Source organism: Cnephaeus nilssonii (genome assembly GCF_951640355.1).
Source record: "Cnephaeus nilssonii genome assembly, chromosome: 1".
NCBI lineage: Eukaryota > Metazoa > Chordata > Mammalia > Chiroptera > Vespertilionidae > Cnephaeus > Cnephaeus nilssonii.
Window position 1 is genome coordinate 103,658,730 of NC_137072.1, and position 12,505 is coordinate 103,671,234.

Genomic DNA, 12,505 nt, shown 5'->3' on the forward strand with positions numbered 1-12,505 from the left:
AATGGCTCAATTCCAGTTCACCCAATAAAACATTTTAACAGTGGAGATATTTAAAAACAGGTGTTTACAGTTTTTTTTAAAAAAAAAATGGTTTGTTTAGTATTTCAAAACAGAAACATTACAGGAAATCTTCATGGTTTTGTATTTAGCAATGAATTCTTAGCTTTGCTACCAAAAACGCAAGCAACAACAACAACAAAAATTTGATAAGTTCGACTTTGTCAACGTTTTTAAAAACACTTGTGTATCAAAGGACATCATCAAGAAAGTAAAAAGACAATCTAAAGAATGGAAAAAAATATTCACAAATCATCTAATAAGGATGAATGTATAAGCATAAAAAGAACTCCTGTGACTCAACAACCAAAAGAAAACCATTTTAAAAATTGACAAAAGAATTGAATAGACATTTTTTCTAAGGAAAATAAGCAAAGAGCCCCCCCCAAAAAAAAAACATATGAAAAGATGATCAACATTATGAGTATAGGAAAATAAAAAATTAACACCAAAATGACATACCACTTCACATTTGCTAGGATGGCTATAATAAAAGACAAAACAAAACAGAAAATAAGTGCTAACAAGGACGTGGAGAAATTGGGACCCTCACATATTGCTGGTGGGAGTGTAAAATGGTGCAGCCACTATGAAAAACAGTTTGGTGGGTCCTCCAAAAACTAAACATAGTATTACCTTATGATCCAGTAGTTCAACTCCTAGGTATATATGCCAAAGACCTGAAAACAGGGATTCAAACAGATATTTATACACCACTGTGCACTATAAGACTATTTAAAATAGCCAATATGTGGAAACACCCAAGTGTCCATTGATAGGTGAATAAAGTATGGTATACACATACAATAGAATACTATCTATATATATAAAAGGCTAATATGCTAAGTGTCCTTCCAACCGGTTGCTATGATGCGCACTGAGCACCAGGAGGCAGATGCTCAATGCAGGAGCTGCCGTGATGCGCACAGGCCATCTAGAGAAATGGCACCGCAGACTTAGCGCACACAAAGCAACACTGGGCTTCCCCCAAGTGTAACACAGGCCCCGCCACCACCCCAGAGCAACAGCCCACCAAATAGCAGCCAACGCTGCCAAGACCCCATGGCACATAATGCGGCCCACAGCCCAGCCCAGCCCAGAAACAGTTGCTGTGGACACCAGGTAATGATGTCAGGTAGCAACGCCTGGCTTCCTCTTCCTAGCGACTAGCCTCCTTACAGTTTCTTCAGCCCAGAAACACAACTTGCTTTATAGCCAGGTGCAAACATTTTACACTTTAACCAAATGTCCGTGAAGCATTTTCCTGTGCCTCATCTCATTTGATCCTCACACAAGTCCTGGAGTAGGTAGATAGGAGACCTAGTAGAATCGTATTTTCTTTTCGTTAGCCAGAAAACGGAGATTTAGAAAGCTTAGAGGAGATTTAGCAAGCTTAGAAACTTGACCCGACTGAAAAGAAGTAAGAAATGGTGGACCTTGAAAATGACTTCAGGTTTTCTCACTGCACAGAATATAGTCAAACACCAATGCAGTTAAATATTTTACCCATTATTCTCCCTGCGTGATCTACAATAATAATCTGCTTCGGGTTGATATTTACTGCTATGTTGCTGACAATTACCTGAAAGAGAAGTTGGGGTGCTTCACTGGGCTGGAAAAAGTTTAGCTAAATCAGAAAGCAGGTCTAATTAAGCAAGTTTATTCTATATATATGAAAGGCTAAGTTGACTCTCATATGCACGATACATATAAAGCTCTTGCTGGTGCCAATCACACACATGTCATTCCATCTGTCATTGTCGATCGTGAATTTGATTGACACTTCTATTATAGATAAAGGGCGAATAGTGATAAAATATTTCTTCTAATTAATTTCCTTTCAATGTGCACAAATTTGTGCACCAGGCCACTAGTTCAGCTATAAAAAAGATGAAATTCTAACACATGCTACAACATGGATAAGTCTTGAAAATATTATGCTAGGTGAAATAAGCCAGACATAAAGGACAAATATTGATGATTTCATTCATCAGAGGGACCTAGAATAGTCAAATTCATGGAGACAAATAGATCAGAGGTGACCAGAGATTGGGGGCAGGTGGAATAGAGTTACTGCTTAATGGTGACAAAGTTTCTATTTGGGGTGATGAAAAGGTTTTGGAAATAGTGGTGATGGTTGCACAACATTGTGAATGTACATAATGCTACTGAATTGGTAAATTTTATGTAACATATATTTACCACAATAGAAGCAATTAATTAAACTTAAAGGCACAGGTAAAAAACAAACAGGACAATAAAAACGACAGCACATCAGTACCTTTGCACACACTGCATTCGGGAGAGAGGAGGCTGGCATCTTCGGTTATGAGCTTCTCGGGCAGCAAGTCTAGCACCTGACAACTGAGAATACAAAATCCACTTAATATGCCATCAAACTTGCTACCATGCTGGCGAAACTGGGATTACATTCTGACATCAAGAAACCAGAAATTCAAGAAGCTCAAAGTTGTAAACAAGCATTCATTTCGGGGGCGGGGAGGAACCACAGCACACCAAAACATTAAACTGGAAAAATTCTAGAGTAGTGTGAAGCAGCAGAGCACGCTGATCAGCTCTCATGTGGTGATCTTAGCAGGTCTGCAGAAGAGTAATATACAAGACTGTTTTCTAAGAAACCTACCAAAGCTGAAAATATTCTAGTCAACACTTCCAGAAACTTTCATTGGAGCTGAGTCCAAGAGGATACCCAGCTCATAACTATTTCTCCAAGTGCCTTCATCTGTCATCCAGTAGCTGTATAAAGGATGTCCAAGGCAAATGTTTAAAAAAGGTGTTTTTCTAAAACACTTTTTGGAGTGATCGTGACCTAAACTCTTTAGGGGAGAAATATGTATTTGCAAACCCAATACCAACACCTCAGAAGGTCTTAATGGGAACTAAGTCTTTGAGACAGTAGTTTCAGACATCAGTGATCCAAGTAAGTTCAGAGTATGAACCTGTCTTACCAACCACACGGTATCTTCAACTCTTTATAAAGGTTTATCTCATTCATCCTCAAAGATGTCACATACATCAAAAATTAAAAATATATACACCCAAAAAGTGAATATACCTTTTCATCTTCCCACTGAAAAAAATTACAATCTTTTCTGTCTCGACAGGCCGAGCAGGCATAAAACCTCCGCGTGTCTTCTTTCCCTGGGCTCACCTTTACAAACAAGAGGGTGGGACCTAGTTCCAGAACAGGGAAAAAAAAAAAAAAATGTCAAACAACAGTCACGTGCGTCAGGTTTCCTGGTTTTCACCGCCCTGAACTAAACTCGTTTTCATTTTATGCACGGATTTATCATCATTAAATCCACTCCTTTAATGATTTAGTTAGGAACTCGTTTTTGGACACCGGCCTTCTCCAGGAATGAAAGGCCACTGTTAGCAGAGCTGCTGTCCACGCGGTGAATGGCCTGGGCCCTCAGACCAGAGCAAGGAGGGCGTCCAGAGAACCCAGCACGTGGCCCCTCCGCCCCAGTGACCCTTTCCGGGGAAATCTGGGCCTGGAGAGCTGGACACACCCCCTCTTCGCAAGAATCCACTCTGTCGTTCTAACCTTTTTTTTTTTTTTTTTTTTTACTGAAAAAGTGGTAAATCAACAAATGAAACCCCCAAGTACTTGGTGATGGGGATTACTCGATAACACGCATCCTCTTTGCCTAGCCTGTCTATTTCCTTAAAATAGAGAACAGCCGTGGAGCCAAAACCACAACAGGGGGACTTTTTATAACGGTTTCTTAAGTAAGTTGAAAACCACAACTTCCCGAGGAAGGGGGTGTTTGCCAGGCATCACACACGGCGGGGGAGAAAGGTTGATGAAAACCCGGGAGCCCTAAACGCCCCCCGGAAACTCAGGCGAACGCTCGCCCCCAGGCGCCCGGCAGCCAGGCTGAGCCCGAACGCGGACCCACCGTGAGGGCACCGCGGGGCGGGGATGGCGGGGTCGGAGGAAAGCACCACCTCCACTCCCGAGCTGCCCGGGCTGCCCGCGCTCCCCTCTGCCTCCCCGGCGCCCAGCCTGTCCCTGAGGGCCGCCATCTTCCCGCCGCCGTCCCGAGAGCTTCCGTCCAGCCACTAAGGAGGCGGAGAGAGAGCGTCGCCACGACCGGCAGAGACTCACAGCGCCCCCGCGCGCCTAGGAGGAGCTGCGGCCGCGAGGCGAGACTCCATCAGATGCCGTCCCCGCCCGCCCTGGGCTGCCCTGCCCCTAAGAGCAGTCCTGAGCAAGGAAGGGTACGACTCGCAGGCAACTTGTTGGACCTGGGCAATAAGTTCCTCTATTTTCTGCCGAACGTCTTAGCACCTGCAAGAACCCTCCTTTCATTCAAAATACAGGCAGGAAATGAAAGGACTCTTCAGAGCGAAGATTTGGTCGGGTTTGAGTCCCAAAGGCAGCATCGCCACCAACAGCAGTTGGCAATAGAAATAGCTAAAGTCTCTGCCCTTCGTGAACCCACCCTCTTTTCAAGGTTGGAGGCGCAGTATCATCTTCTACCTGTTGGACAATGTTTATAGTTGCACGTGATCGTTGCATATCCATTGACATGTACATATTGTAAAGAAATAAAACTGTCCCTATTTGCATCTGGCATGATTGTCTACATACCATCCCAAGGAATCTACAAAAATGACTCTAGTTTAAACTGAGTTCAACAAGGTTGCAGGATACCAGATAAACATACAAAAATCTAGCCGAGACCGGTTTGACTCACTGGATAGAGCGTCGGCCTGCGGACTCAAGGGTCCCGGGTTCAATTCCGGTCAAGGGCATGTTCCTTGGTTGCGGGCACATCCCTAGTGGGGGGTATACAGGAGACAGCTGATCGTTGTTTCTCTCTCATAGATGCTTCTAACTCTCTATCTCTCTCCCTTCCTCTCTGTAAAAAATCAATAAAATAAAATATTTTTTAAAAAAACATACAAAAATCTATTGTACTTCAATATACTAACAAAGATCACCAGAACACCAAAATTTAAAATAGAACACCACTTACAACCACGCAAATAAATGAAATAGTTAGGTTTTACATATGTCTAACAAAACGTGTACACAGGAGTTGTATGCTGAAAACTACAAAATGCTGATAAAAAAAATCAAAGAAGATCTAAATAAATGTAGAGACATACTCTGTTCATAGATTAAAGGACTCAATATAGTAAAGATGTCAGTTCTCCCCAAGTTTAGGGGAGATACAGGTTTAGTTTCACTTCTATCAAAATCTCAGTCAGACTTTTGTAGCTATAGGCCATATTATTCTGAAATATGAAAAGGCAATGGAACTAGAATAGCTAAAACAATTTTGAAAAATAATAATAAAGTGGGAGGAATCAATTTATCCAAATTCAAGACTTCTATAGCTGCAGTAAGCACACACGTATGGTTACAGATGAAACAAATAAATCTCCTTATAGTAAAGAATTGGTTGTACTTCCCGTATTTAAACTCACACATTTACTACCCTATAGCAGCTCCCTACACCTTTGTCCCGCCATAGAAGTGTGGATGTGGCTTTAGCAAAGCTAGGATTAAAGACATTGCCCAGAGTTTCTGTTCTATGTCTGCACAATCTAATCCAGCATCAGGCTGGGTTAGCTTGTATTCCCCACTGCAGTCCATCAGTCCATTGCATCAGTCCAGGGCCACATGGCTATGGAGAGAACACGGGCAAATACAAGAAAACCACAAGAGCTCAGAGCCAAGAGTGCCAAGAGTGCCAAGAGTGCCAAGAGCGCAGAGAGCAAGCTCCTTTGTCTATGGGATTACTCCCCGATTTTCATGGGCTTGCATTAGTCCTGCCCCCTCTAGCCAACCATGGTTACCTGGGCTAGATTGACAGGCAAGTACCTTTCCTACATCACCCCGACTTTACTGCCCATCTTCCCCTTTGTCCAGTCCCTTCCCCCAGTGTTTTGCAGAGAATAGACAAGTGGTTCCCTGGGGAGTACAAAGTTGCAGATTCCTGGTGAAGCTGCCCAAATGACCATGCTTATTTGTCTAACCTCCCTTTTGCTCCTTTCCTATTATTGGTAATTAGTTAATTACAACAGAATCACTATCAGTCACAACCAAGAATGGCAACTAATGTTCTATGGCTGCAGTCACAATATTGGATGGATGAATGTCTACTAATGTGTCATGAAGCTCTTTCCCAGCAAGACAGCTAACCCTTCTCTTTACTACCCCTGCTACAATACCTGTCAATCATCCTGCTATCCCCCCTCCATCTTTTTCCTCTACCCATTTTGGGCTCTTCTACTGAGGTCCTTTAAATTTCACTAGCAAAAGATAGATTAATAGGAGAGAAAAACAGAAGCTAATTAACTGAACTGCACACATGGAGCATTTAGAGATGAGTAACTCAAAGGAGTGATCAGAACTTGGGCTTATACAGCATCTTAATGAAAAAAAAAAAACCAATAAATTTTTAGAGACGTGCTAAGGCAAAGCAGAAGGACTTGGAGATACTAGGGGTGGCAAATCATGGCAAGGCAAATATTTGGGGAAACCAAAGGTAGGTAAAGGTTAGTTTTAGCAAATTTTGTATGTAGATGCCTTTGGTCCTCTCTGGACTGATGAGGGTCTAGAATTGTCTCCACTGACTAACTTCTGTCCTTCCTCGTAGAGAGGGGAGGTGGCAGACATCTTTACAAATCATGTTCTGCTTTTAGGCAAGGAAGTTTTTTGTTTGTTTGTTGTTGTTTTTGCTTTATAAAAAATTTTATTGATTTTAGAGAGAGAAAGGGAAGGGAGAGAGAGAGAGAGAGAGAGAGGGAGAGAGAGAGAGAGAGAGAGAGAGAGAGAGAGAGAGAGAGAGAGAGAGAGAAACATTGATTTGTTGTTATTTGTGCATTCATTGGTTGATTCTTATATATGTCCTGACAGGCGATCTAACGTGCAACCTTGGTATATTGGGACGATGCCTAACCTGCTGAGCTCCCTGGCCAGGGCCAGAGAGCTTTTCTTGTATGTGCTTCTGTTCAATTGCATTCTGCTTAAAATAATCCTTATGTCAAAGTGGCATATTTAGGAGTGGCTTATTCTGTTACCCCTCCTCCATGTCTTCATTCCGAGTCAAAAGCTTTTCTACTGCATTCCTAGATTATACCAAGTTCTGCGTCAGCAGCAACTTGACCTCTCTGAACCACAGACTTTCAAAACTTAAAGGTAATAATATTTCCCCTCAAAACATATTAAGGTGGATGCTGTCCAGTAGATGAGCAGCATTTTAGCTGGCGATTCGGAGAAGTGTGCATTTCCAGCTCCTCACTGACAGCGCGGATAGCAGGTGGAGCCAGATGTCACGTTGCTTAGGAACTGCCAGGGCTGTGGCAACCTTGGTTTAAACCGGTACATACCTTGGTTTAAATGCGGTTCCTGATTGTCTTTAAGTACTGCAATTTTCCGCAAACACTTAAAGGGTAGAATAGCTTTCTGGATTGTTCCCAAAGCCACACTGAGATTAAAGGCAGTTTTATTCACCTTGATAACCCAGTCAGGCCTAAGTGTCACTGAAGCTGGTTAAACCAGTTCTGGCAGCCAGGGACCAGCCCAGAGATGCTTATACAACGTTCTGGAAAGGGGAGGCTACCTGATTTTTACGGGTTTCTAAAGCCTTGCCTGTCAGGTGGGAATCCTGTAACCAGAGCTGAGGAGTGGCCAGGCTTCTGGAGTCCAAGGAAAAAGAAACACATTGCTGTGCTTACAGAGTGATTGGCTGCTCTTGTTTTTTTTTGTTTTTTGATATCACGTGCTTTCCATTTTCAGCTCTAGAAACCTGCCAGGCAGAGGGCCATGTTAGCATTTCACAGGCTGGACCCAGGTGCTAGGATTCAGAATGAAAAAACCTTTTGAAATGTCACTTCATTTCTCAGGGAGTCTCTTACTGTTACCCGGTGACCTAAGGTGCCTTTCCCTCTCAACCACAAGTCAGCCCGTGTCATACAACAGAACACTTTAAAATAGCCTTTCGATTCCAAATCTGTCACCATGCTCCAGGAAAGACGATATCAAATCTAGAAATTTGCGTGTGCAATATCCCCTTTATGCAATAATCCAAACTCAGAAACACGGATATATGCCTTATCTCATCATCTAAAACCGAAACTCCAAGCGTGCCATTAATACAAACAGACAGCTTCTCGGGTGGAAACCGAATCTATAACAAACAGAATTTGTGCCGCACTCTTCACAAAATATACCTTATTTCATCCTCAGTACAAATCTCTGAAGTTACCATTAGCTCATGTATTTTACATGTGGGAGATTGCAAGATCTGACTGACCAAGGGCACGGAGCTAGTAAGGGGCAGGACCAGGACTTACAAGCAGGTCTGTTCCAATCTCAAACCCTTAGTCAAAAGAGAATTGTGGCACATCTTCCATTATTTATTTGTTTGTTTGTTAATCCTCACCCAAAGATATTTTTTCCCCATAGATTTTTAGAGAGAGTGGAAGGGAGGGGGAGAGAGAGAGAAACATTGATGTGAGAGAGACACATTGATTGGTTGCCTTCCACACCGGGGATTGAGCTTGCAACCAATCTACGTGGCCTTGATGGGAATCGAACCCAGAATCCTTCAGTCCACAGGCCGATGCTCTATCCCCTGAGCCAAACAAGCTAGGGCTCCATTTATTGAAGATAGGAATATTAGAACATAAGTAAGTTTACAGTATTTTGAAATGACAAAAGTTAAATCTATTGCATTACATGGAGGTAGAATAAAACCTTTTAAGCTTAAGGATTTTTCCCAAAGAATTCTTTACATGGCTTCTGAAGCAGGCAAAAACTTATTGAATAAAATGATGCTGATTAATAATGCAGTTTGCTGGGATGATGGGCACATGATGCAGTCTGCAGATAATGTTTTATTGAGTTGTACACATGAAACCTATATGGTTTGGCCAGCCAATGTAAACCCAATAAATTCAATGAAAAAATAATGAAATTTGCTTAGATAAATGCATTTCTGTCGTATACATATTTGATCCATGGGCCAAGAGGCTGAATGAGTCATACCCTCCACAATCCAAGAGAAATCTAGACATTAAAAATATGCTTCTATAATAAATAAGAAAAATGTTGAGAGCTCAAGTCAAAGGCAATCAAGCATTTAGTTTACAAAGCACTTACTTTCCTTCCCTTGTATGCAAAGAATTTACAATCTAAGAGGCAAAGGTAGAAATGTGCAGGTGTAGGACATATGATCAAAGATCAGGAAGGACCTTATTCCTTAGAAAATATATTTTTAAAAATATATTTTTATTGATTTCCATTGTATTCTGCTTAAAATAATCCTTATGCCAAAGATAGAAGTATCAATGATGGGAATCATTCATCACCTGCCTCCTGCTTGCCCTGTACTGGGGATTGAGCTCACAACCTGGGTATGTGCCGTGACCTCTTAGTTCATAGGTCGATGCTCAACCACCGAGCCACACCAGCCGGACAGAGAATATTTGATATCATTTTCAGTTTTTCCTTCTTCCTTTGAGCAGCATTTGAAGAGTAAATCCAAGAGCTGAAATTGTATCTTACTGATACCTTTTGGAGAATCTGGCATACAGTGAGTACCTAATAAATGTGTTGAATTCAATCAGGGATTTATAACCATCACACCAACTATTATCCATTCAGGAGTTAGGGTTTTATAAAGGAAATGAAAACTAGCTAAAGCAAATTCATGTATCTGCCATAAGTGAGAAATGAGAGGCTCTGGTTTACAATTACATAGAACAGAACCAAGAGCCCAGCAGTAAGCAAGACATTTATCTCCGTAGACAAAATAATTATTACAAATCCAGGTTGAAAAGTTCCTGCACAATATTAGACTCTCAGGCTTCACTTTAGAAAATATTTACAGGTGGCTGTTCTTATGATCTCAGTCTTCCATTAGGAATATGACTCAGAAGGTGCCTGGACTGCAGTATTGGCTAAGGTAGAGGCTGATCTTGGCTACATTAGAGACATTGAATGCGTACGTAGCTGCTTACGTTTTTTACTTTGGGTGGTGTTATGAACTGAAATGTGTCCCCCAAAATTCATGTTGAAGGCCTAACTGCCAATGTGACTATTTTTGGAGATAGGGCCCTTAAAGAAGTAATTAAGGTTAAATGAGGTTATATGGGTGGGTCCTAATTCTTTAGGGCTGGTGTCCTAATAAGAGGGAGAGACCCCGGGGATGTGCGTGCACAGAGAAAAGGCCATGTGAGGACACAATGAGAAGGAGCTTTCCGTAAACCAAGGAGACAGGTCAAACAACCCTGCTGCCACTTTGACCTTGGACTCCCAGTCTTCAGACTCAGAAAACAAATTTCTGTTGGTTAAGCAACTCAGTTTGTGGTATTTTGTTATGGCAGCCCCAGCAAACTAATAAAGGTGGCAAACAAAACATTCATGTAAATGTGTTCCCATATACAGGCTTATTCTTTTTTTAAATTTATTTTTATTGATTTCAGAAAGGAAGGGAGAGGGAGAGAGAGAAACATCAATGAGAGAGAATCATTGATCAGCTGCCTCCTGCATACCCCCACTGGGGCATGAGCCCACAACTTGGGCATGTGCCCTTGACTAGAATCGAACCTGGGACCCTTCAGTCTGGGCCGATGCTCAATCCACTGAGCCAAACTGGCTAGGGCAAGGCTTATTCTTTTAATGAAATCATTGAAACATGGAAAATGACAGAGTATAAAAAAACACTCACCTACCACTGTGGGCATCTTGCCCTTATTTACCGCAATTTTCTCAATACTCATAGTTTGGTGTAAGACTCTTGCACATTTTTGATTGAATCTGATGTTTTGTTGCTGCTATAAATGGTATCTTTAAAAATTTTCTTTTTCTAACCAATGCTGCTGGTATATAAACCTTACAAAATTCACTTATTAATTCTAAGAGTTATCAGTAGATTCTTTTGAATTTTCTACATGCATAATTATGTCATCCTATCTAATAAAGAGGGAATATGCTAATTGACTGCCACATCCTCAAAGATGGCAGCGCCCACAGCCAATAAGGAGGGAATACGCTAATTGACTGCCCCGCCCTCAAAGATGGAAACAGCCATCAGCCCCTCACCCAGGCTGGCCATGCCCCCAGCGGGGACCTTCACCCTGATGGGGGCGTGGCCAGCCTGCAAATGGCCATCAGCCCCTCGCCAAGACCTGCCACTACCCCCAGTGGAGACCCCCACCCTGAAGGGAGTGTGGCCAGTCTGAAAACAGCCCTCAGCCCCTCATCCAGGCTGGCCACACCCCCCAGCAAGGACCCCCCCCACCCCAATGGGGGTATGGCCAGCCTGCAAACTGCCTTAGCCCCTCGCCTAGGCTGGCCCCACCCCCCAAGGGGACCCCCACCCTGATCCAGAACCCCCTTCAGGGCAGACCAGCCAGTCCCCAGCCGTGCACCAGGCCTCTATACTAATAAAAGAGTAATATGCTAATTAGACCAGGAGATCTTCCAGATGTCCTTCCGGACAAAAGCCATGGTGGCAGGGCCGAGGTGGTGGGGGCAGTTGGGGGCAATCAGGCTGGCGGGGGGGGCAGTTTGGGGAGAGCAGGCCGGTGGGGGGGGCCAGTTAGGGGCGATCAGGCAAACAAGGGGGGCAGTTGGGGGTAAGAAGGCTGGCAGGCAGAGTGGTTAGGGGCGATCAGGCAAGCAGGCAGGTGAGTGGTTAGGACCCAGCAGTCACAGATTGTGAGAGGCATCCCAGATTGGAGAGGGTGCAGGCCAGGCTGAGGGACACCCCACCCCACCCCCTGCACGAATTTCATGCACCGGGCCCACAAGTTTATAAATAATGACATTTTTTATTTCTTCCTGACTCTCATACCTTTTACCTCTTCCCTGCCCTTACTGCACTGACTGGCTCTACAGTACAATACTGAACAGGACCAATGAAAGCAGGCCTCCTTGTCATGTTACTTCTAGTTTATTTCTGAAACACTTTTTTAACTCTAAAATTTCCTCTGAGCTGTCAGCTCTTATTATATTTCTCCCTGTTACTTGCCCACCTCATTTCTGAACTTTCCCAATTTTGATGTTATGTTGTTCTTAGGTTCTATCATTTCTGAAATTCCTTTAGCATTTTAAAAATATTATTTTCCTCTGCTTTGTAAATGTTTCTGGGACATCTTCATTTTCTGTGGGTGTGTTAAATTATCCTGTTTTTATTTTAAGAGCATATTGGTCATGTTTAAGTGACATGGCTTTGTCTTTATTTTTCAAAGATTCCTGTGTAGGAGGTGAGGTGAGCCAGGAGTTTCCCAGTTTTGTGGTGCTAGGGTTCTCTCTCCTGTCAGTTACTAAACAGTATTAGATAATACAGTTTTCTGCGTACTCTTTGGTACTTTCTGACTTTATTTGGTCCTGCTCTATTCAGTGTCTGAACCTTCTCACCTTTACCCCTAGTATCCTTCCTTCGTCAATGTGGATTCTATA

At 42.8% G+C, this 12,505-nt stretch overlaps 1 protein-coding gene across 1 annotated transcript in view; it reads right to left on the reverse strand.

Moving 5' to 3' along the window:
* ZCCHC4 (zinc finger CCHC-type containing 4) overlaps positions 1 to 4,122 on the reverse strand; it is a 42,157-nt gene extending 38,035 nt beyond the window's left edge. Inside the window, 3 exon segments of the mRNA XM_079771865.1 lie at positions 2,339 to 2,421; positions 3,134 to 3,252; positions 3,981 to 4,122. Coding sequence (XP_079627991.1) covers positions 2,339 to 2,421; positions 3,134 to 3,252; positions 3,981 to 4,107 — 329 coding nt within the window. The 5' untranslated portion in view covers positions 4,108 to 4,122.
* Between the last annotated feature and the right edge of the window lie 8,383 nt (positions 4,123 to 12,505).